Source organism: Zootermopsis nevadensis, unplaced genomic scaffold (genome assembly GCF_977971745.1).
Source record: "Zootermopsis nevadensis isolate Lab colony 2312 unplaced genomic scaffold, Znev_1.0 Znev_ptg000020l, whole genome shotgun sequence".
Classification (NCBI taxonomy): Eukaryota; Metazoa; Arthropoda; class Insecta; order Blattodea; family Termopsidae; genus Zootermopsis; species Zootermopsis nevadensis.
In genome coordinates this window covers 14,162,043-14,187,852 of record NW_028259152.1, presented here as the reverse complement: position 1 = coordinate 14,187,852, position 25,810 = coordinate 14,162,043, and the positions used below count along the sequence as shown (strand labels likewise).

The following is a 25,810-nucleotide window of genomic DNA, read 5'->3' as shown; positions in this document are numbered from 1 at the left end:
CCATATAAGTATAGACGAGTGGAGGCCAAGTTGCATTCATTCTTAATTTTTATGACATGGATGTGAATCGTCAATCGTGAATGGACATGATTTTAGATGAAGGACGGGTTTATTTATTGTTTCATTGTTTCAATGACAAATAACGTAATTTGTTTCGCTACTCCTGCCTTTTGAACCTTTGACCCTAATGTGCTCTTTATGTCTGATGAAGATGCACGGAACTACCGACATCTATTGACAATATACTTCAACAGTTACTCGCACGACTAGATAGACCGCAGTGAACTCCAAGGTTACTACAGAAACGTTTGCTCGTCTCTGCCATGCGCAGTTCAGGCTGGTCGCAAATGGTACTGTACAAACGAATATGGCAGTGATTCGGTCGTTAGATGAAGGAAGGATTGGGCGTAGTAGTGATTCATCGTAATCATCTGTGACGACAAAAGACAACAGCAGCCATTGGTTCTCATCTGTTCGGTACGTATGTTAACTACGTCGGTTACCGAAACTAAAGTTCATGTCTGTAGCATCGTTAAACGTGTGATAAACTGACGTCTACTGCCGTTGCCCAGCGATTTGTCTTAATTCAGATGTATTTCTGTACGTGTAAGAGCATATCACGTAGGTTAATTCCATTGTCAAGAAACATTTGAGGTAATTTTGTCAAGAAGTATAAGTTGTTATGGTATGATTCGTAATTATAACATTTCAATGCAGTTGCTACTTGATTCATTTTTGTTCGAACTACATGAGTAGGGTTAACGGATCTGAAAACAATGGTCACCAGAAAAGAAACAAAATTCAGTGCCACAAACGCAGCTGGAAAAAAGACGACCAGTTGCCACAAACATTTAAAATAAACACATTTACAAATTGAAATTTTAATAAAATCGATACAATATTATAAGTCTATCTCACTTTAATTTTTTAATATCTGTACACATTTTGTTGGAGTAGACCTAATTGTAATGTCAGTTTGATTTTGTTCAACCCTCTTTTGCGATAATTTTGGCCTAAATCGCTTTTAATTCTTAATAATTGAAGTATGGATATTTGTTTAATATTGCACTGTCACAGAATTATCGCTTTTAATTTCAATTTATATTCTACTACTCTTGATATTTCTGAATATTACCTAAGTTGCATTATTGCTAAATAACCTATCAAATATTTCTCTGTGTTTATTTCTCGACCAACATTTTTGATAGAATTTAAGTGTCCCTTTGTGTTTTCTTTCTCAAAATTATAACTTGTTTACCATTTCGCCCAAGAAATTAATATTGTCACAGATCAGAAGCTGATATGTGCTTTTCAGATTCAGTAGTTTTCGATTTTAATGAACGTACGTAAAGTTGTATTCCAAAAATTGACTATAAATTATGTCTATAAATGATCTCAGACCATTAGAACAATTCAATTCAATTAATTTATTTACGTGTTTGCCAACAGCAAGAAGCCAATAACAGGAAACACTCATAAATATACAATAATAATGAAATAATAAAGAAAAATATTACAAAAAGAGATTAATTAAATTTATATATGTACAGTATTAAATAATACAGCCAATTACAGGGAATCCCCAAAAACGAAACAAATTTATACACAAAGAAAAATAAATGAAGAAATATAAATAAAAACAAATAATCCACCTAGGGAACACTAACATAATTGTAGAACGTTTAGATAACCAAGCTAGATCTTTTCCTTTATAGAGAAGGTTCCCTCAAGGGAGACAATGTTATACATCTTAACTATGAGTTCCCTTCAAACATATTTAATTAAATGATAAAGTTGCGTCATATTGTGATAAATATATATTTGTTTAAATCTTGTCAGTCTAATCACAATAAAATTTCTATTAAATATTAAAATATTACTATAATTAACATTTAAATATTTAAAATATATTAACATGATGTTCTCTATCGAAATGTTCGAACATGATGTTCTCTATCGAAATGTTCGAACATTTCGATAGAGAACATCATTTTAATATATTTTAAATATTTAAATGTTAATTATAGTAATATTTTAATATTTAATAGAAATTTTATTGTGATTAGACTGACAAGATTTAAACAAATATATTTAATTAGCCTAAATACTTTAATGAGAAATTCGAATTCGTTAATTACGTTTCATATAATTAAAGTCTTCCTTTAAATCTATAAATAGCTCACGTGGTGGGTGTTATACTGTTGTTTACTACAATTCTTCTGCAGTATCTGACAAATGCAGAATATAGTATTGGTATTTGATCTATTACATCAAAACCCACACTGACGTCTCTTGTAATTTCGTCAGCATATGGAGTTAACGTTAAGAGAAAATTGCTGGGTAAAATTTTGTATGTAGTTAACAAAAATAATGTTACCAACCACGACAGTGTTTACTCTTTCTGTAAGGAGCTAATAAAAATTGCCTTCTTCCACTGCCTTCTCATGAATTTATCTTAAAATATTGCATTTGTCGTACGAAAAAAAAAAAAGACTGGAAACTCGTAGTCATGATGGAACACATCAAATTTCTACCCGCGATTTTTGCAAATTCTCAATTCTGAATGCTCCTAGGCCGAAATTAAATAAAATCATTCATCACTAGCCTAACTTCAAAAATACTGGTTTCGTATCGCAAACGTTGGAAGTAACCGAATTGAGTGGTTTCGTTATCACATATGTACAGTGTACTAAAACGCAGTTTCGAAACTTGATTGCAAAACCCAGTGTCTCCGTGAACAGTAACCTTCACCATCGGTATCGTTCACGTGTGGCAGTAATTTGCAAGCGATATATAACCGGTCACGCTCATTATCACTAATTGTTTTCAGCACGTTTAAATTTTGTAAAATCGTATTATCACTGAACCTGACAATCCCTAACCAAGGCGCCGACGTGTCGTAACTGGGATCCACGTTAAGTCACGTAGGGATCGTTACAACCACGTAACTTTGAGAACGTTTCTGAAGACTTCGTTTTCAGGACGATGCTCGGATTGTTTCGGCCAATCAGGAACGCGGATTTGGCTTTCTTCTCGCAAGATCGAAGCTAGCCTCCTTCACAGAGGATGCGACAGCAGCCTTGGAACCACGGCCGTAGGCTAAACATTCATCAGACTAGAAATTCAAGTAAATTCTTGTTTCCAGACTCACTCACTCTATGGTGCAGGTAATTCTTTGAGAAGTCTGAAGCTGTAGGGACTTTTTTTTTGGCGGGATTTGCTTCGACCTTAAAGACTCTTACACCACCATTGAAGAGGTGATGCCACCCTTATCTTCCTTGAAATGGTTTGAACTGAACGTGTTCTGCCCCACTGACATCTCCGTTAATGTCATACTACTAGTGTGGAGTGTTATGGTGGGACAGGTTGTATGTTCCTTTTCAGGTGAAGAAATATTTCATTGTAGACGTTTTTCTTCTAATTTTTCAAGATGTCAGATTGAACGGTAAGAGTAACTGTGTTCTTAAAATGCATGACTGTGCATATTATTTAGAATTTACAGTCTTGTAATGCTGATAAATGGTATGTTACGGTAACCGTATAAGGGTTAATGACGCCACTTCATGGAGCAGCATTGCTTCGAAACCAGACAGTGCGACGACATATCTCGTGCATTTCCTTGTAGCAATAATCGCGATAACAACACTGAGAGACTAATCGATGCTAAATGTGCAAAGCTCGTTTAGACAGGAAACCACTGCTGATGGAGACCCTGGCGAAAGGAGGTGCTGGTCGTGTCTTGCTGTTAGCTAAAATATCCTTTGGTATGACACAAACTGAGCTCCGGCGAGTGGGATTTTTAAATGACAGAAATGAATGGAATCCAAAATAACTTCAGTGCAAATAAAATACGAAGTCCTGGAATTAACTTGCGAAAGCCGGAACCAACTAGTATGAACATAATAACGGTATTAAATAAGGAAGAAGTCCTTATTTTCTACTCAAATATGGAGAAAGTATAATAAATTATAATGTGGACGAAACAGGCATTTTTACCTTTCGTTGTTCCATCTAGACAGAAAGGTCGGATCTGCAGGAAGGTGACTGTTTGTTGTGCCCTGAGGGGTCTGGGATCTACGTACCGCCCATGTTAAATATCCCAGAAGAAGAAGAAGAACAACAAGTCACTTCCTGGAAATGGGAGGGCCTGAATGAGAAATTGCTCAACAAATGGATGGATAAATGAAGAGTTTTTCATACTCGTAGTGTGGCTCGAACATTTCACAAAACGGACGAAGAACCTGCTGTGCTTATAGTATACGACCACAGCAGCCACAAAGCCATTCAACTTTATAAATTTTGCAAAATAAATGTTTTAGTCGTGGGCTTTACACCGCCACATACATCACACAATATACAGCTTTGTCCCTTTGCGATGTGCCTTCAACAGAGGATGTGATGTTGCATGTATCTTAAATAAAGCAGAGTAATCAGAATTGAAAATGCTGTATCGCGGTTCTGTAGTAGGGGAGTATATCCATTTGATCCTCGCAAATTAGCGACGACCACTTTGTTCTAGCTGCTGGGTTTAACCAATAACCAAAGCTTCATTCACGATACAGTATTAGATAAGGAGAAACCAGTAAACTAACTTCCAGTAGCAGAAAGCTCCCGTCCAGAGGCGCATTTATCCTGTCCCTACCTAACAGCCTACCACAGCACAAGGCCAAAACCACTCGGAATTCATTACCTCTGCAACTTTCAGAAATAAATGCTATATTTAAGTATTTTTATTTATTACAAGTAATTTATATTTTCTTTCTCGAAACACACTGCCAAACGACGGGATCGCTGCTTTCATACAACAGGTATCTTACTTTTAGAAGTCACTCTGTACTATTCCCAGCGAAATATTGAGGGCATATTGTGACTGTCTGAAATATCCATGTGACTTGGGGTTTATCGTCCTAGAGGTCGTCACGGGCCAAAGTGTTAGAATTTCACCCGATTCTGCAAGAGAAGCGTTTGGCCGGATCCAGAATTTTATCTTCAAATATGTGTTTACAATGTGCACTGAGTATCTTACCATTGACAGATTTTTTTTTAAAATGTATAATAGCCAGTAATACTTGAATGAATTATCTAACGACGCCCTAAGAACATCTGACGTCATTTAAGCGTTTGAGGAACAGTATAAAGATATTGGATGCCAAATTTTTAAGATGTTATCTCGAAATGTTTCTGAGATGGGGCATCTACGAAAATTCCCGAGAAAATTATGTTGGTATGATTTGTTTCCCGTGCCTGATAGTGTTACGTGCATAACATGAACGCAACTACGAATTGCTTTGCTTTTCGAAAAAAAGAATGACCCCGAAAAAACTTGAAATGTTCTGTTTTTGTATTTTACCATAGTTTGAAAGAGCCCCGAACCCAGGACCGGGCCCTTAGAGACCACTACATCGTCTATCAATTCTTATACGTCTGTCCCTTAACAGAAAACGCAGTCATCAATGCTTCGAACTTATCAGAGAATGGAGGACGCTGATACAGAACTGACAAGTTGTTATGTGTGAATCGACCTTAAGGGTCACAAACGTGTTTCATTGATAGTTTGAAGTTATAATAGTGAATAAAAACAGTGGCTGAAGACAAACTACTCGAGAGTTGTGTAAATACTTGTGACGTAGACGGTTTGGTAGGCAAATATTGCGTAACACGTCTTCCTGAATGGCGAACATTGGTCTTAGTACAAAGATATTTTTCACAAATGTTTGTTACATTCCTCTGTTCGTAGTATCGTTGTTCATGTATTTGTTTTGTTATTACTGACCTTCCAGTGTTATAAAGTATTACCAATGAAGTTTACATCAGATTTGAACAAGCACAACATTTTTCTGTCTGATAGTAGTACATCACGTGACTTCCCAGACCGCATACGTCATATGGACTTGTTTTATTTACATTACGGTTAACAGTGGATTTAACGAATTTCATATTCAAAGGACAAAGTTATTCGCGCGAAATTATTTCTTTACATTAGTGTGTAATGCACCTTGTACATTACAGGTGTCCAGCTCATATTTATAATCTGTTTAACGGTGTTCTTAAAAACACGGCACTCAATTAATCCGTTATATCGAGGGTGTACTACATTTCACTGAAGAAGATTAAAGAAACAGCTCCTGCCATCCAAGTTTTTCAGTGACAAAGATGAGAATTTTACTTTCACCTTTCTTCCTTATTTTATCCGAACCCAAAGCTTTTAACCTTCCCTTGTTCGCTGTTAGGTTGTGAACAAGGGAAGGATTTAGCGACTCTAACGTTTTCGTTGTAAACCTCTGTGTAACCGGTTCAAACACAGACCGCGTATTGAAACAGAGTGCCACCCACATAAGCGTATCTCTTCGTCATAAGAGATATGTATCGACTTATATTCGAAGAACAAACGAAAAGAGAGAACTGAACATTTTTGCCCTTCTCGCATTGTATGATCCAAAAAATGATATGACGAGAAACCTGTCCCAATGCCAGTTTGTCCACCGGAAATTTCACATGGACTGCCCTAGGCACTAACTCGGGCCTTTGTGGTGATTAGTCGGCGACTAACCGCGTGAGCCAAGTGGCACGGCCTTCAAAGAACAACTCTACTAGACAGAACCGAGCTTGTCCTGAACTTTATTTGAACCCATTTAAATTCCAACTGAGTAACCGGGTAACCTTGAAGATGCTTTTCTTCTGTCCATTGAACTGGTGGGACCTTCAAAAACACCACGTAAATTTTAAATTTAGTAACTAAATCATATTATGAGAAGGAATGGGTTACTGAGTGATATCATCGAAGGCCAGGTTGAAGGAAAGAGAGGACTAGGAAGAAGATTGATACAGCTAACCGACGACCTTAAACAAGGAAAGAAGATGACGTTCCAGGAATTAAAGCGAGAAGCCGAGAATAGGGACAACTGGAGAGCTCTTTTTGGGCAGAGCAATGGACCTGTCGTAAGACAGAACACTTAATAATAATAATAATAATAACTAAATATCTAACAGGTACGTTATAGATTCTTAAATAAATCAACGATGCTGTTTAAACTATGGACATTACACAGAGTTGAATGTTGCTGAAAGATGTCAATGAATGATAAATCTGTAAGAATTGCGATTAGGCGACATCGGTACAGCGACAAATATGTATGAGTGCGTTTTGTTGTGAAGCCTTCTTGCTACTACATTTTCTCATATTCAAATTCAGAATTAAACCCTCGTCTTTAATCGCTCCTTAGTAGTCATATCTCAACTTAACCCTTATACGCAGCAACAATCATAGATCACGTAAACTGTAGATAAAACTATTTATTCGTAACTGGCGGGTTACATAAATTGCAGGCTAAAATAAGCGACATGTTTTATGTGTAATTAATTACCACATACTGCCACTTCCATGACATTAACATGTCCGCTGGCACCTTGGTGCCTTCGGTAGGATTTTGGGGTCCCGTGATAATTTCGAAACAATCGTAAGGACTTTTATATTTTAAAGTTTTTAATTTCCTGATTTGTTGCTGTCTCGTGATATTTCCTGCTGAGGCAGTTGTTGTAGGAGATGCAAGTACCAAATTATAATCTAATTATTTAAATTCATATATTTTTGGTAGATTTGTATGGTACAATAAAAGTAAAGTAAAGCTGTCCCACTATACACCATGTAGGCGCTTGAGGGGAGAGGCAGGATAGCTCATACTCATTCTTGACCTTGCCCCAGGAAAGGACAGAACCGGTCTGGATGCAGAGACTAGAGGAAAAATCCTCTTCCCACGTCGGGGATCGAACCCAGTCACTATACTGACTGAGCTACGCTAGCTCACAGTTCTCGTTATAAATGTAAGCTGCTGATCCCTGTTCCAGAGAAATAATGTGTAGGCATTAGAACTTGGAAGTTCAACACCAGCAATATAAATCCCACACCTCAACTTTGTCCTATAGCAAGTTTAATCTAATTAGCGTTATTATAACCTAGATCATTTTTAGTATAATACAATTATCATTGTCCTGAACTTCTAAGTGTTCAGGTCTGTCTTGAGTTTCCCACAGCCACGGGTATGAAGATGTCTGTATTTTGAATTGTAGCACGATGTAGTATGGTAGAATTTTACCAACATTCCAGAGGTGCTTTCTGCCATCACCATGGTGATGGAGTCAACGAGTAGTGCATATGTAAGATTTGAGGTTTTCACGGCGGTGAGTATGAAGTTTTCTGTCTTCTTGGTTGTTGCGCTGTGTAGTCTGGTCGATGTTTACCAACGTTTCAGAGGTCATACTGCCTCCATCATCAGGGCGATGAGTCTGAAGATTTCTGTCTTCTGGGTTGTTGCGCTGTGTAGTCTGGTCGATGTTTACCAATGTTTCAGAGGTCCTACTGCCTCCGTCATCAGGGCGATTAGTATGAAGATTTCTGTCTTCTGGGTTGTTGCGCTGTATAGTCTGGTCGATGTTTACCAACGTTTCAGAGGTCATACTGCCTCCGTCATCAGGGCGATGAGTATGAAGATTTCTGTCTTCTGGGTTGTTGCGCTGTGTAGTCTGGTCGATCTTAACCAACGTTTCAGAGGTCATACTGCCTCCGTCATCAGGGCGATGGTCCAGGCATCACGGAGTTTTCCTCCGGGGTTTCCCCGGTTTCTCCGTAGCATCCCAACAATTACTCCACTTTCATCATCATTTCACAAAAAGGGGGGTCACAGCAGGAGCGTTAAATGTCGCGGTCCCGCTCGAACCCATGTACTGATGGGTCATGAATCCTGCTAACCACCAATGCACGTCACGTTGAATGGTGTGTACTGGATACGAAAAAACAATTCTTATTGTCCAAATTATACTTATTACGAACAGATATAACTTGCCACCCTCTAGTAATGTAATAAATATATAATGTATTTTTTAGTAGATATGAAATTTGCCCTTTGGTAACCTTAATTTGGTGTCTTAATTGTTAATCCATGAATAAATAAGGCAATGATACAACTATCTGTCACTGTAGGTGAAGAAATTTAAAAAATAAGTCACCGATACACTTCTAGATAACAGTTTTCTTAGAGACTTGAGTTGCCAAAGCACATCTTTCAGCTGAGTCCGCACAAAAGACTTAATATGTTAATAGTACGTAATAAATTTAGAGCAAATAATTTTGTTTTATAGTGTGGCAGATCGAACTGTGGAAGCCATGCTTCTGCGGGTCTATTCACTCCTGGTGCTGATTTACGATGTACTGTCTCTTATCTTCCTCATTATAAAGGCTTCTTTAGAAGCATTTTACCATGTCTTCTTTCCACCTCATCAGAAGTCCGTAGGAGGAGAGATTGTCCTGGTAAGTAATTAAGTTAGATACTCTATTACTTTGTCTATGCAGGGGGAGAATTTGCCCTTTTGCTCGAAGAGCCAGTTTCATTTAAGATTTTAATATTTGCTGTATGACACTGACGGCAATTACTACAGATACAGAACCATTATAAATATCTAGAAACTTTCCCTTTGTGATAGGATTCATTATTCTATAAGTGAGATTTGTATTTTTTCAGGTTGCAGGGGCAGGTTGTGGTATTGGACGAGAATTGGCCATACAGTTCTCAATTCTAGGAGCGACTGTCATATGTTGGGACATACAGGCTGGTAGTAACGAAGAAACTGCGATAAAAGCAGAGTCATTGGGATATGGCGCTGTCAAAGCATATGCATACACATGTGACATAACCAAAAGGGACCAGGTACAGTAAAAGACGATCTGCGAAAATTATAATTATTTTAACATATGTTATTCTCCAGTCCGGCTTAATTTATATGAATTTAAAACATTTTTTCACTTAGTAGAATAATGGAATGGAACACGAGTTTCCAAATGCTGGATACTGAGTTCAAGATGGGACCACCGCCCCCTATAAATTAAGTTTACTTTAACTGTTTTTCTCCTTTCTTTGCATCTGTGGCCCTTGAAAAAGCAGTGAATGTTCTCCGCACAGTCTGATCTCTGCCAACAATTTCATATACAAATCATTTCTGAGTTTTCCTTATTACTTTCACAATGAATATGGAGACAGTATGTTCTTCCACCCTGGTCCTCCAGGTTGGGGGTTGGTCGCAAGGCTAACAACCTTGCACCGTAAAAAGAAAGATGTTTCAAAACCTCGATCAAAGCCTCGAACAGACGGACCTAACAGAAGACCGAACGGAAGAGGAGAATTGAGGAGACCATGGACCGAATGCGGACCGGAGAGCCATAGAAGGAGAAGTTCTTCCAAAATATTGGAAATATTTACCAATAATATATGGAAAGAGTTAAAAATGGCAAATCAAAAGCTACCTTATTTTATGAGCATGGAATTCCAGAAGACGGAGACCTCGACTCAGATGGTTGGATGATTTGGAGGCAGATCTGAGGTATAAGGGGGCAAAGGGATGGAGAACGGAATAATTAAATAGAGAAGAATAGACATCGATCACAAGTGAAGCCAAGGTCAAACTTCAAGGCCTGTAGCACTACAGGAATAATAATAATAATAACAACAACAAACCAGATATTATAATCTGAAACAAAAATGGAACTTGTCTCTTAATTGATATAGCAAAACCTAGTGACAGGAATGGGATTAAGAAGAAAGCGGAGAAGATCTTGAAATACAAGGACCTTCTCATTGAAATGCAGCGAATGTGGAGAGTGAAAGCAAAAATAATTCCAATAATTATGGGAGCAACTGGAACTGTCTACAAGTCACTTAGAAAATATTTGGCCAACATTCCAGGCGAACGCATCAGGGAACTTCAGAAAACTGCCATTTTAGGACCTTCATACATCAATCGAAAGACGCTGTCGTAAAATATGTAGTCATTTCTAACACTAAAACTATATAATACTTGTAGCACGTATTAAAACAAAATTTATTTCGGAAATAGCTGCTGCGCTGTGTACGTCAGGGGCAAGGTCTGTCTCGGGTACATGGATGTAAATACTCTATAAAGTGGTGAATAGATGAAATAATAATAATAAGAAGAATGAATTTTAGAAAGTGCAATACACACTTGGATGAAAGAAGAAAACCAATTACATTTGTCTGTGGATTCCATAGAAAATTAAATAGGGCTGAAGCGGATCAGTTTAACGGACTATTCAGTGGGGATGAGACAATTGAAGTGTCTGACGGGTGACTCTGGAGACGGCAAGTCTGACATAGAAGGCGAATCTGCATCTTGTGACAATGCAGCAGCAGAACAGTTTTCCGAAAGTCTATGTAAAGTGATTGCGGATGATGAACAGTTGTACAACTGTGTTGAAACAGCACTGCACTACAAATTTCTTTCAAATAAATCTTAAAAATGCACCCAGCAAGGCAGGTATGAAAACTAATAGGAATTGACTTTGTTCCTGTTTGCCAATCAAAGTCCTTGATGTTTTCCCTAAATTCTTAATTAATCCCCTACATTTTGATAATTGTGTACTCCTATATTCAAAATGTACCTTAAAATTGTTAGAATACATCCACATGGACATGAACAAAGGTCTGCTACAATCATAAAGGAGTATGAAGATTTCTGTCTTCTGGGTTGTTGCACCGTGTAGTCTGGTCGATGTTAGCCAACGTTTCTGAGGTCATCGCCCTGATGACGGAGGCAGTAATTTCTGGGTCAAGTTTGAATCATCCTTGTACTTAGTAATTCCAGAAGAATAGTTTGCATTTATACAATTTTTCTGAGTCTACATTTATTTCATCCATCCAGGATCAGAGCTGTTTAAATATATATATAACTATAATTCTTGTCCTTTTTCCTCCTTCAAACGCTGATGATTAGGTTTGCCCAAAGATTCAATAATATTATTCCTCACAATAAGTTATTAATTGTTACAGGTGCATAAAACAGCACAGAGAGTAAAGAAAGATGTAGGAAATGTGACTGTGATCATAAACTGCTGTAACCTGCCCAGTCCACGTGTTCGTACTCGGCATCCTGCCCCTGACGTCTGCAAGACTTTGGATGTTGGCGTCATGTCACATTTTTGGGTAAGTTTGTGTCCTGTCACATAACTGAGAGAGTTTAAGGCTTGAGTCTTCTCACACTTCCAACAGAGTTTATTGAACCGTATCTTGGCAATCTTCTAATGAAATTTAAAGTCTGATGACTTGTCTCACTTTAGACTGAGTTGAATGACTTCTGTCTTGTAACATTTTGGATGATTCAATAATAAGTGTCTTCTCGCTTCTCGGTAAGTTTAACGTCTAGAGTCACAACATTTTTATGTGAGGTTAAGGACAGTTATCTTACCATACTTCTTTGTAAGAGTACAGACTGGTGTTGTCAGGGTTCTAGGGGAATTTTATTGGCGTATGTGGATTATTCACAACTGGAAACACACCTCATGTATAATCCACTTTTGGAATTGTGATGCCAAGTTCATAAAATATGAGCCAGGATAGCTCAGTCAGTATAATATAGACTGGGGTTCGATCCCCAACGGGGGCAGAGGATTTTTCCTCTAGCCTCTGCGTCCAGACCGGCTCTGGGGCCCACCCAGCCTCCTGTCCAATGGGTACCGGGGTCCTTTCCCGGGGGTAAATCACGGCCGGGGCGTGATGCTGACCGCTCATCCCCATCTAGTGCCGAGGTCAAGAAAGAGTAGGAGCTATACCTCCACTCCCCCCCAAGCGCCTACATGGCGTGTAGTGGGACAGCTTTACTTTACTTAAGTTCATAAAATAATAGGCAGTTACTGTGGCCATCAAGGAATTGCAGGATTATTCTTTTCTCACTAGGCTAGTTCATAATAAACAAAATACTGTTTTGTAGCTGTGTGTACTCCGATATGTTCACAGATACTGCAAGCCTTCTTGCCCAGTATGCAACAGAAGAAACATGGACACATAGTGATGCTTACTTCTGTCGCAGGTCTCGCTGGGATCAGCAATCTGGTGCCTCTCTCAGCAACTCAGTTTGCAGTCCAAGGTCTGGCTGAGTCCCTGAATGAGGAACTGAGGAATTACAGGTCCAGTGGAGACGTGAAACTCACACTGGTTCATATTTACCCATTCATCGTGGACAATGAAATGTCTACGAATGTGCAACTAAGGTAAATTGTCAAATCCAGAGTTTATAAATTTTTCTATCGATATACAGCAATCAGTATTTGTTTACTAAGAAACCTAAAACTTCGCATTTAGAAATGCGGTAAGAGAAAATTCACATAATTTTGAAACTATAAATATCAATAAATAGTGTAAAATTTAAAGATTGCTGTCTTCTGGGTTGTCGCGCTGTGTAGTCTGTAGGTGGACATCTACCAGACTACACAGCGCAACAACCCAGAAGACAGAAATCTTCATACTCATCGCCCTGATGATGGAGGCAGTATGACCTCTGAAACGTTGGTTAACATCTACCAGACTACACAGCGCAACAACCCAGATGACAGTCATCTTCGTTGCTATCATCATTGTCCTCAGAGGGTTAATTCAATGATGCGTTCACCAGAAAAAGGATGTCGTATACAAATTAAAGCAATTTGTATTCCTTATTTTAGGATTCCCAGTTACTTTGGGACAATTGAGCCAGTAGCAGCAGCCAGGAAGATAATTGATGCAATGAGAAGAGACTACGTCGAGGTTAGCATTCCCGGCTATCTGCTATATGTTGGCAAAGTAGTAAGGTAAGACATCGATGGTGAATCATGGTCTAGAAGTCACATTGTGTTGAAATACGTTATTATGTCCCCCAAAAAGTTGGACCACAGTGCTAAGGTATTTTGATGATGATAGTGGTGGTGATGAGAGTGATATACCACGTTTGTGTTATTAGTAAAACATGTTCCTTCAGTTTTTGTGGTCTGGCAATGAACTACTCGCAAATGAGCTTTTTCCACTGTAACACATTCTTTGTGTTAGCCTATTGAATATAAAACGAACTAGTGACTGATTCTCTTAATGATTATAATAATGATTGAACTATATCGTATGTTGTTCAATGTCTGGAGTATCTTCAATAGGGCTGACCTGACGGTAACCATTCAAGTTCAATATTCCATTTAATCCAGGTTCGATCAGACCCTCTGCGATTAAAACTAACTCCCTGTTAGCAGAACCTGCGGGTTCAACACCAACACCACCAAAGCTCCCCCGCTGGACTCGATCCTGAGCAAACTCCAACCATTTACATCCCCAAAGCCCACTTCCCAAAAATCTATCTTGACATTATCCTTCTTGGTCTGTCCATTGGTCGTTTTCCACAAGGCTTCCCTGCTAAACTTCTGTATGCACCCCTTGCCTCCACCCATGCGTGCTACATGCCCAGCCCATTTTAACCTTCTATAAACAATTGAGATGTAAGAGTGAAGCTGGTCCTTATGAGATTTTACTTCCATTTCTGACGTTCTCTGTGGATATGTTTTCATTTACAAAACCGAGACTTGAAGAACGACTGTTTTTTGTAAGAATAAATTTGTAGTACATTACTGGCATGAAGAGTTTATTTAAATGTCTGAATTTCATCCGATATAATGTATTTTTATTTTATAATTAGTGGGATAGTGTACGGTAGAAGGAACAGCCACTACTGCAGTTGCATGGCTTGTGCACGTGCACGCTTACCTCACACTTCTAGCCTCCCCAACAGAGCGCACATAATAGTTACAATGTTAAAGATAATACTGATGACTAATGCTTGCTTATTAACAAAAAATTACTATACTATGTTTACTTTACAGACAAACAGCAATTAGACATTCTCTTTTGAACATCACAATCTGCATATTTAAGTATCCATTTCCAATTGCTCTCGGTTTGAGTTCCACACAGAAGTACGTAGTTGAATAATATACAAGTGTATAATTTTAATGAGTATTTGTGGGAATACAACATAATTATTAAAAAGTATACAGACATTGAAACTTTAACTTATAAACATGGTCTTCACATCAGAACTAATCCCTTACCCTAGGAATTTGCCTACAAGCAAACACAGGCAACTTAATGAAGTAGAGCCTTAAACTCCATTTTATCATCGGACTTGGTTACTCAACTCAGAAAATCCATTAATATTAATTCACATTTTCTTTAAGGTTAGGCAGACATATCAGTGTTTTTTTAATAGATATCTTGCATAAATAATTGTAATTAATGGAAGGTAGAGAAAACTCACATATTTTTGTGATTTTCCTAAGTCTTAAGGCAAATGCCAGGATAACACTGTCTTCGCCATTCTAACTTATTTATGCTCATGTGTTCATTCCATTCCACATATAATCCTTGTGGTAGAAACAGTGTTAAAATTAAACCTGTCACACTACAAGATATTGAAATGCTTTGGGGTAGGGAGGTAAGCTCCTACTAATTCTTGACTTAGCAGTAGATGGGGATGAGTGGTCAGTTTCATGCACTGGTTATATTTTAACCCCAGAGTACCAGTTTGGTGGCCCTCGGATCCAGAAGAAAAATCATTTGCCCCTACCAGGGATAGAATCCCATATTCAGACGTGCTAACCGAGCTATCCCATCTCATATAAACAGTGTTACCAACTGACCAGACTTAAACTTTGAGGTTAATTGTTTAGTGGTATTCAGCTGCAACAAACATAACCTATAACACAGCTGTTAAAGACTGAATAACTTAAGAAGAAAGGAAAATAAGCCATATCCTTCTCTTCTCTTTTAATTGTATTGCAAAATAGAATGTAATAAAGACACTTTTTTGTTCTGTTTAAGCCTCCTGCCTCGAAAAGCAATTATCGCTATGCGTGAACTTCTAGATACTGGTGTAGACTTTGGCTGATGGGTGTTTGTTATGAACTGTGATTGGAAAGAAGCTGAAATGTCTTGGAATTGAAAATAAAACTTCATTTATCTCAGATTGATGTACTTTGAGGAGCAATTATATGTTAATGTGTGGTATGTGATATAAGTTGTTGAATTCAGTCCTAACATATTCATGTGTTTTGAAGTACTATAATTTTTTAAGCCATTTAATTATTTCATGTAAAATGCTGTAAAATAAATTGTATTTGTGCATTATATGAAAAGATATCTGTATATTATTTTGGAACCCCTCTTTCAAATCCTCACCGAAGAAGAGAAGCAACATGAATATTCCCAAAGGGAAAAAGTAACAGATCACACATCACAACATTCCATGGAAAAAGGTTAATTAGCCACCGCAATTTGCCCTAGTTTTGAGTGTGTGTGATTTTTACAGTTGGAGGATATTGAAGCAAAATGTGTATAGGAACAATCCGCGTACTCTAAGACGCCTCGAGAATTAACTCAGGAATGCAACAAAAGATATTACAGAAGGTTAACTTCAGCGAGTGTCCCAAAACGTCCTATGCCGATGTCAATAATCCATAATTAATTAAGAAGTAGTCAACTGTGTTAGATAACAGCATGGACAGGAAGCGAGACTTTGTTATCACAGCATAACTCATCGTTAAGTCCCTTGGGTTGGGGAGGTTGTACCAAGATGCATTAAAATAAAACCGGCACGCGGAAAGTTAATTCGGTCGTGAGCTGCAGGACGTTCCTCGCGAATGCACCGGTTCTGGCCGGCAAAAGACGCGTGGCAAATCCCGTTAAAATGCCGTTACCTCTGGTTTGGTCCTTCTTGTGTTAAACATCAAACTTTTTAGAACTAAAATACACTGTTCGGAATATGTGGTATGAACACATACTTACAACGTGTAATTAATGCGTTGTTGTTGAAGTGTTAAAATATGGTAAAAACTAGGTTATGTGCAGAAAAAGTAATAAAAACTATAAAGTGTAGTCTGTGTAATAACGTTGTTATATCTAGCATAACATCCAAGGTGAAGGACGAAATTACGTAGTAGAAATATGTAAATTTCAATATGGGCATTGTCTGTTTGTGAGATGCCCTTGGAATTCATAAAACATAAGTACAAATAGTCAGCAAACATGTCTGGTTTTACACTATACAATATGAACACATATCTTATTTTAGGTTAAAAACATTCACCTTTATATTGATCATTCAGCCAAGAAATTACAAATAATAAAAATTTTCAGTAATCACTTACCCCAGTATTGTTTCCAGTACACATTCCAGTAAACACTAGGGCAGAATTCACATCCCAGACAACTTTACTTTATAATATTTCCTGAATGTTTGCTACTTCACAAACTCTCCCTTCACAACTAATGTCTTCAATGGCTACATATCAGGCTGGCCATTTCGTAAACAGAAAATACCCATCTACTGCCTAATTCTATCCATTGCCTTGAATGATATACTAGCCATAATATCTTTACTTTACTTTTTATTTTTTATATATTTGTTGCTCTTTGATCTCACCTATTGATAACCTTGTTATATCACGTTTTAAAACTTCAGTGATTACACATTAGTTACACATTGTAGGTATGTTTTCCATTTTGTGTTTTGATACCCACACAACAGGATGCAACCCTTTAAGACAGGAGTCTGTATTTCGGTCCTTAGCGGTTTGTGTAATACGTATGAAGATAAATTCGAAACTAAATGTTAACGTATTTCTTTATTTTAATTTGCTCTTCGTTTAATGATGAATATAAATATTACTAGTTTGCCAGTTTTCAAAGGATTCATCCTTGTATTATGGTTTTGCCGTGTATGTGGTAATATGCATAGTCTGCCTGTGAAATATGAAAATTTATTCATTCCTTGCAATGAAGCTCATAAAATGGAGGAGAAATTAAGATCATTTATGTGGATAATATAAATATCAGGAGGCATATTGAAAGGGGTGTGGACCAGAAATACTTGTTTTCACTTTGGAATTTGGAAGTAGGGACAGGCAAGATGTTTAGATATATGGATATCCCTGTATCATTTGATTTTCTGTGCCAATAACAAAGCGCTAGGATGATTAGCCAGAAATTAACAAGGGCGACAAGTATACACCTCATGGTCCCCAGCAGGTCACCCCCAGCGAACTGAGGCAGTAAGTCATTTGTGATGTTATTGATATCAGTTAGGTGCTGCAGTCTGGTGTCAGCTCCATCAACTATTGAACGCGTCTGGCTAAAGTGTATTCAGCATTCAAAATTTCTTACAAAACGAAATGCCAAACGTATGGTGAATATAATTGTAAGATTTACATAAATAAACTTTTAAAAAATGTATTTATTACAATATTATCAGAAAATTATTATATGATAATTATACTGAACTGTTCGTGGTTAATAAAACTAATCTATCCAGTAAAAAAACTTTGGTTTACATACCTCGCCGTGTGGCGTACGTTACGTATCGTAGTCGATAAAACATAACTCATATATATAACAATAAAGGTATTGTATAGACAATTCGATATTTAGTACAGGGTTTTAATGCTTTAGAATGGCTGCTAACGTATACGATACGTATCGTAAAAGCCCAGGAATGCAAGATACACATAACAAACACAAACGTATAAAGAACAACGCTTTGGAACGAAACTCGTTCTAAACCGAGAGTTGCCGAGGGCATGAACTATTGTAAAGATAAGTGAATTGCCGCACCACGTAGTGGCGAAGACTTGAACTATTGTAGAGATAAGTGAACTGCCGCGCCATATATTAACGAGTGCATGAACTAATACAGTTAAGTGAACTGCCGCGCCACGTATTGGTAACGGCGTAAACCAATGAAAGGATTAAGTGAATTGCCGCGTCATCTGTTGGGAAGGTATAAACTAATTTGCCCGCGAATATTTTCTGACCCGTTTACCTCCTTGGGTATCGTATAATCCGGATAGAAACACCGAAAAATCTCAAATCTAGGTGACCAGCACCGCCCTCTATTGACAAAGACATGAACTAATGTGAAGATAAGTGAATTGCCGCACCATCTGTTGGGAAGGTATAAACTAATTTGCCCGCGAATATTTTCTGACCCGTTTACCTCCTTGGGTATCGTATAACCCGGATAGAAACACCGAAAAAAACATAAAGCTAGGCGACCTGCTCCGCCCTCTATTGTCAAAGACATGAATTAACGTAAAGATTAGTAGACTAACTAACTCACTAGATGGCTTACCGAACCCGATGGTTCATCACCGAATTAACCAAAGCCCTCTACCGGACCCTGTCCTGGGCCAACAAAATCCAGTCTCCTTCAACTCCTATCTCCCATAGATCCCGCCTGACATTATCCTCCCATCTACGTCTAAGTCTTCCCAGCGGTCTCTTTCCCTCAGGCTTCCCAACCAATACCCAGTGCACACCTCTTGTCCCATCCATGCGCGCTACATGCCCCGTCCATCTCATTCTTCTCGACTTAATCACCCCGACAATACTGGGGGAGGAGAACATATTTTTAAGCTCGTCATTATGCAGTTTTATCCACGCCCCATCGTCTTCTCTCCTAGGCCCAAATATCCTCCTCAACACCCGATTCTCAAACACCTGCAATCTGTGTTCCTCCCTCTGAGTGAGAGACCATGTTTCGCACCCATACAAAACAACAGGCAAGATTATTGTTTTGTATACTTTAATTTTCAGGTTCTTAGAAATCAGACGGGAAGACAAAATATTTTGAACTGAGAAGTAGCAAGCATTTCCATAATTTAATCTCCGCGTTTTTTTACGAATTGAAGGTTTGTGGCAACCCTGCGTCGAGAAAGTCTATCGGCGTCATTTTTCCAACAGCACGTGCTCACTTCGTGTCTCTGTGTCACATTTTGGTAATTCTCGCAATGTTTTTGTAGACATAACGCTATTGCACACTTAATAGACTACAGTATAGTGTAAACATAACTTTTAAATGCACTGGGAAACGAAAAAATTCGTGTCACTCGCTTTATTGCGGTGGTCTGGAACCTAACCCGCAATATCTCCGAGGTATGCCTATATAATAATTATGATGCTGGACTTAATCGATCGTGTAATCGATTGTATTGTTAAAATCATAACGTTTTAGACGTTGATTATATTTCGGTCTTCAGGTGTGAAGACAGAATGTAAATGTATTGGCCCCCTGGTCATGGCAATCTTAACCTTTGACAAAACACGTGAACATGTATTAGCGAAAGTGCTAATTCTTCGCCAGTTTTTAATAAACTGCATTTAAGTAATGAAATTGCTTATTTATTATGACAGTTTAATGAATTTATGATTACGTTAGAGCGGACTGTTCTGGTTATTATACGTTATAACCGACGATTACGCGAAGTCACTTGGTAAAAGTGATAAATGTGTGTAGATTTCATGTTATTTATAATTGAATACCATTTTACGTATTTTACAAAATCTGCTGGTAAATGTAATACTCTTTGTAACAAAGGTCTGTAGATGTTAAACCGAGAACAACTTACTAACACTCCAAAAATAGAAGTCTTCTTTTGCCAACATTTGTTTATTTATTTATATTAGTCTATTTAACAACGCTTCGCCAGCTGCTTATTGAGGCAGCTCAAGACTTGTTTCATCAGTCAACATTAGTCTCGGACATAGATTTGTATGTTACTAGCGGGTTTCGAACTTGTGACATCTATGTTCAACTGGTTTAAGACCTAAGGCACGTTTTTAATTTGTAATATTTTAGGTTCATTTTTATGGCATTAACTTTTAATAAATAAAATACACATTACAGACACAACAGAAGTTATAGCATACTGAATAATGATTTGATAAATTTTAAAACAATTCGATGAGTTTATTTACTGCAGAGAACTTATTTTCTTACCATAAAATTAAATAATCTTCATGAAAGAGAGTCATTCCTATGTGTCTTGGGTCAGCTGGTGTTTAAATTAAAAAAAAATGAAGGCAGTATTTTTTCTAAAGTGTTTTAACCACCATTTATAGTAACCTGCTTTATGGAGTGTCTGTGTACGCGTATGGATCGTTCTGTTCTAAACAATCCTAAATCAATATTTCAGAACTAAATTGCTTTAGTCAGGAGACTCGATACATGAAACTCGCACGAGTGTTTTTATGCAGCGCGTTATTTAATTTGACGTATTTTTGTTCTCTTTTCATGGGATGCTGCGTTAACTCTGCACTGTGATGGCTCTGATATATGAAGCTCACTCAATTTCTCACGGATAATTTGTCTTGCCGGAGATAATCCAGCAGCCACGGTTTGTGGTCAGCCGGGCTAGAAACAGGACGGAAAGGGGGAAACCGATACTTGCGTGTGTGCAAACAACAAATCTGTGAGAGATTTTCACACTTTCAACTTCAGTTAAATCAGTAGCTGGTAGCACGTAGACAGGCTGATATCAGGAAATGAACTCTAATTAACATTGATTATTGGAAAGGAAAAATGGTTTATAGCCACTGTTTTTATTTGCCTCGCCATTATAACAGAAGGAAGTACTATATATATATATATATATATATATATATATATATATATATATATATATATAGGTGAGTTTGGGTGTGACATATACAACGTATTTGAGAAATAAGAAATATTTAAAAAAAATTATTGTGAAAACCGAACGAAGATCATATGTGAAATACGGGCTTAGTTGTATGAAAATATTGCAAAATTAGAAAGGTGTACTTTTTTGAGTAAGCTGACATCCCAAATGTGTTCCTCGCGCCACATAACGTAGGCCGTTGTTGCAGTAATGCGATCCGAGGTAATTGTCGCATCTCAGGTCATTCTTGCTTTGAAGTGTTCCCAGGCTATAGCTGCTCAAGAGTGCCTTCTAACAGTGGTCTTAAGCCGTTCTTGCACTGATGTGTCCGATGCCGCATTGTGACCCAACAATAGAAGCCCTTGGATCCCATACTTGCGCAAGACATATTTCAGCAATGCGACCTTGAGAGGGTTACGAAGACGAAATTTATGCTTCTCCCGGAAATCTATCCTCGGTTGTCCAGTTTCTAGCCAGTCACTATATTTATGAAGTTCTTCTGGTTTTTGGCGAGTCTATAGGACACCAAAACCCAGAAAAACATCATCAATCTCGCAGTCACTGACTGAGCTAAACCACCTGAAATACGTTTAATACAAATTGCTTTCAGGCTGGTGATCGTACTGAAATCTCTCGGAACACATTATTTATTATTATTTAATTATTATTTAGTGTTCTGTCTGACGACAGGTCCATTGCTCTGCCCAAAAAGAGCTCTCCAGTTCATTTACTACAAGAGATAAAATTAATTTATGCAGTGAACATACCATCTAGACAGAATGCCCAGAGGAAAAAGGTTATACGAATCCAATTTGAACTATTGTACGAAGAATAGAACATATAGCATTACATGGGTTTCTAGCCCATCCATAAAAAACCAAAGGAAAAAGAAGTAGTTGATATAGCTAAGACATTTTTCGGGATACTCTTTTTCAGTTCACGGCGCTTAGACACTGGTCAGGCGGTGACTAAGCCTGAAAGTACTTACCCGACTTTGCTTCACAAAGAGCAGCTGTTTTTGTTGTAGTATCATTTCTATTTCTTTCGACACGCAAATCGTCAAACTGGACATTAGCCTAATTGCAATTGGGCAATCTTTTGACTACAGACCTTATTGCTTCTAATGCGAAATTACGGATATTCCCAACTGTCTTTGCGTGAGGAACATCTGTCTCACTGTTATTTTCGTCCCAACAGGAAATCGTTATTCAATATCACAAGATGACGTCACGCATCTCGATTTTTTTTCTCCAAAACTTGTGAATATGCGATACCATATTGAATACTCTCTGAGATGAAAGTCTATTATACTTATAGCATGTTCAGTTGTGTGTATGAAGAGATGATTCCACATACAGCGTGCGTACTAAAACTCCCCCTTGTAACAGTGTTCCGCAATTTTGTTTCGTTCGCTGCACATCATACAGTAGCAAGAATTTCAGAATAATAAAAGATAATAAATAAATCCTTCGATAATGTGACAGACTTAAAATATTTGAGAATGACAGTAACAAGTAGAAATTACATTTATAAGTAAAATCAGATTAAGTTCGCGAATATTTGCAGTCATTTAGTATAGAATCATTTGTTTTCCCATGTAATATCTACAAATGTTTATTTATTATTTATTATTATAAATGATTCTATACTAAATGACTGCAAATATTCGCGAATGTTTATTTATTATATAAATATAATAAATAAACATTTGTAGATATTAAAATATACAAAAATACAACTGCAACTTTTGCTTTGGGTGTGAAATTTGGTCTATCACTAAGGAACACCGTTCACAGGTATTTGGAAATTCTTAATGATAATGATAAATTTTTCTTCGTGTTGCATTTGTTTCGTTGTTATTTATTACAATGATTTTCTCTTATGTATTCTGGTCGCAGTTGTGATTATGTACGTAGTACGTTAACGTTTCAATGAATGGACTTTTCGCGGTGTTTTCTGGAATGTATAAATCGGATATTAAATACTATTTAAATTACGTTCCGTTATCAATTTTCCTTCTTCCTTTAAAGGGTTATGTTATGGAATATTTTAACTTGAAATCTAGCTTTTATGATTATGGCGTGTGGTAATACGTTTGGTATTGCGCTATAAAAGAGTTGAGACCCTCATAACGAGACACTCTGTACGGCACACAATTTAAAATATTTTCCTTTGGTTGTTTTATGTATAAGTCAGCTTAGACCTATAGGCACGTATACTCTCAAGCAATTTTAGCTTTTGTTCAATTTCTATGGCAACATCTGATGTAATATAAATAATAGATGTTGTGGCTCTGTTTGGTATGAGTTGACGACGTTGTCATGGGGATTACATCATGTTGAACATCGCAGTGCACTTCGGGTAACATGCTATTGTGTAATAGGGGACACGGGCTCGAAACCCGTTAATACCACAGAAGGGGAACACTGCATGTTTCAGAGGCAAAAACATGGCGGCTTTAATAAAGAGCAGAAATGCAATCCACTGCAGTAAAGAGAACTTTTTCTTTGCACTAAAAATATATGAAATATAAATAAGTACCTATTTCAAAAGTGGCATGGAGACTGCCGAATTTTGTTATGTAAAAATGTGCAATTGGTAAAATTATTTATTTTGCTGCTCTCTTGTCTAAGAAATGTAGTCTTATCATATCACGACCGTGTGTGTGTTTACCTGTGCTGATACGTTTCGAACCAAGTGACAAACAAATCGTCATAATCCATTGGTTAATATACTTGTTATAATCAGAGAGACTCGGGTTCGAATCTCTGTTTAAACACGTGTTACCATAACTGACATTTATCATTATTGTATTTAGTCTCTTCACAAAATGCTAGAATATTACTTAAATAGGTCACTATCACTTTCATTCATATTATTTTCCGTTTATCATTCCTATTGGAACGTATCGGACTACTTGTGTAACATATGGGAAGAATGTAAAAAATGTAAAATTACGTATCTAACAACTATTAAACCCAGCCTCCTCTACAATGGGTACCCGGGTCATTTCCCGGGGGTAAAGCACGGCCGGGGCGTGATGCTGACCACTCACCCCCATCTGGTGCCGAGGTCAAGAAAGAGTAGGAACTATACCCCCGCTCCGCTCAAGTGCCTGCATAGGCATATAGCGGGACGTTTTACTTTAATTTACAACTATTAACACTGAAGAGTAGTATATTTTTTCAGGCCAAACGCTTTTCGAAACCAAAGGGGTCATCTTCATTAACAACCAGTCAGTGGTACACAGTGAATAATACATAAAATATAGAGTTGAAATACCAATTCTAACTTTCATACAAGTAGGAGTAGAATTGGTGAGGGCATGAACTAATATAAAGATAAGTGAACTGCCGCGCCATATATTGGCGAGGTCATGAACTTATATAAAGATAAGTGAACTGCCGCGCCATATATTAGCAAGGGCATAAACTATTGTAAAAAAAAGTGAATTGCCACGCCATCTGTTGGGAAGGTACAAAACTAATGGGCCCGCGAACATTTTCTGGCCCGTTTACCTCCTTGGGTATCCTGTAACCCGGATAGAAACATCGAAAAAACTCAAAGCTAGGTGACCTGCTCCGCCCTCTATTGGCAAAGATATGAACTAATGTAAAGATAAGTGAACTGCCGCGCCATATATTGGCGAGGTTATGAACTATTGTAAAAATAAATGTATTGCCACGCCATCTGTTGGGAAGGTACAAAACTAATGGGCCCGCGAAAATTTTCTGAACCGTTTACCTCCTTGGGTATCCTGTAACCCGGATAGAAACATCGAAAAAAACTCAAAGCTAGGTGACCTGCTCCGCCCTCTATTGGCAAAGATATTAACTAATATAAAGATAAGTGAACTGCCGCGCCATATATTGGTGAGGTTATGAACTAATGTAAAGATAAGTGAACTGCCGCGCCATATATTGGCGAGGTTATGAACTATTGTAAAAATAAATGTATTGCCACGCCATCTGTTGGGAAAGTACAAAACTAATGTGCCCGCGAAAATTTTCTGACCCGTTTACCTCCTTGGGTATCCTGTAACCCGGATAGAAACATCGGAAGAACTTAAAGCTGGGTGACCTGCTCCACCCTCTATTGGCAAAGATATGAACTAATGTAAAGATAAGTGAACTGCCGCGCCATATATTAGCAAGGGCATGAACTATTGTAAAAATAAGTGAATTGCCGCGCCATCTGTTGGGAAGGTACAAAACTAATGGGCCCGCGAAAATTTTCTGACCCGTTTACCTCCTTGGGTATCCTGTAACCCGGATAGAAACATCGGAAAAACTCAAAGCTAGGTGACCTGCTCCGCCCTCTATTGGCAAAGATATTAACTAATGTAAAGATAAGTGAACTGCCGCGCCATATATTGGCGAGGTCATGAACTAATGTAAAGATAAGTGAACTGCCGCGCCATATACTATTGCTAAATAGTTATGAAACAATACGGTTTTATTGGATATAAAAATATTTTAAAATATTATTAAAATTAAA

At 37.7% G+C, this 25,810-nt stretch overlaps 1 protein-coding gene across 1 annotated transcript; it reads left to right on the top strand.

Annotated features, from left to right (window-relative positions):
- The first annotated feature begins 284 nt into the window (after positions 1-284).
- Positions 285-15,993, top strand: LOC110836285 (epidermal retinol dehydrogenase 2). The gene is made up of 7 exons (XM_022077350.2): positions 285-477; positions 9,136-9,304; positions 9,516-9,701; positions 11,835-11,987; positions 12,798-13,051; positions 13,502-13,627; positions 15,678-15,993. Exons 2-7 carry the CDS (start codon positions 9,161-9,163, stop codon positions 15,742-15,744), a joined length of 930 nt encoding a protein of 309 aa, XP_021933042.1. The 5' UTR covers positions 285-477; positions 9,136-9,160; the 3' UTR covers positions 15,745-15,993.
- The last annotated feature ends 9,817 nt before the right edge of the window (positions 15,994-25,810 follow it).

What these genes read in the sequence shown, in the direction of transcription:
- LOC110836285 (XM_022077350.2), top strand. Translation starts at nt 9,161, where the DNA reads ATGCTTCTGCGGGTCTATTCACTCCTGGTGCTGATTTACGATGTACTG. An exon ending in TAGGAGGAGAGATTGTCCTG is followed by an intron (nt 9,305 to 9,515) that starts GTAAGTAATTAA and finishes GTATTTTTTCAG; the next exon opens with GTTGCAGGGGCAGGTTGTGG. An exon ending in ACATAACCAAAAGGGACCAG is followed by an intron (nt 9,702 to 11,834) that starts GTACAGTAAAAG and finishes TAATTGTTACAG; the next exon opens with GTGCATAAAACAGCACAGAG.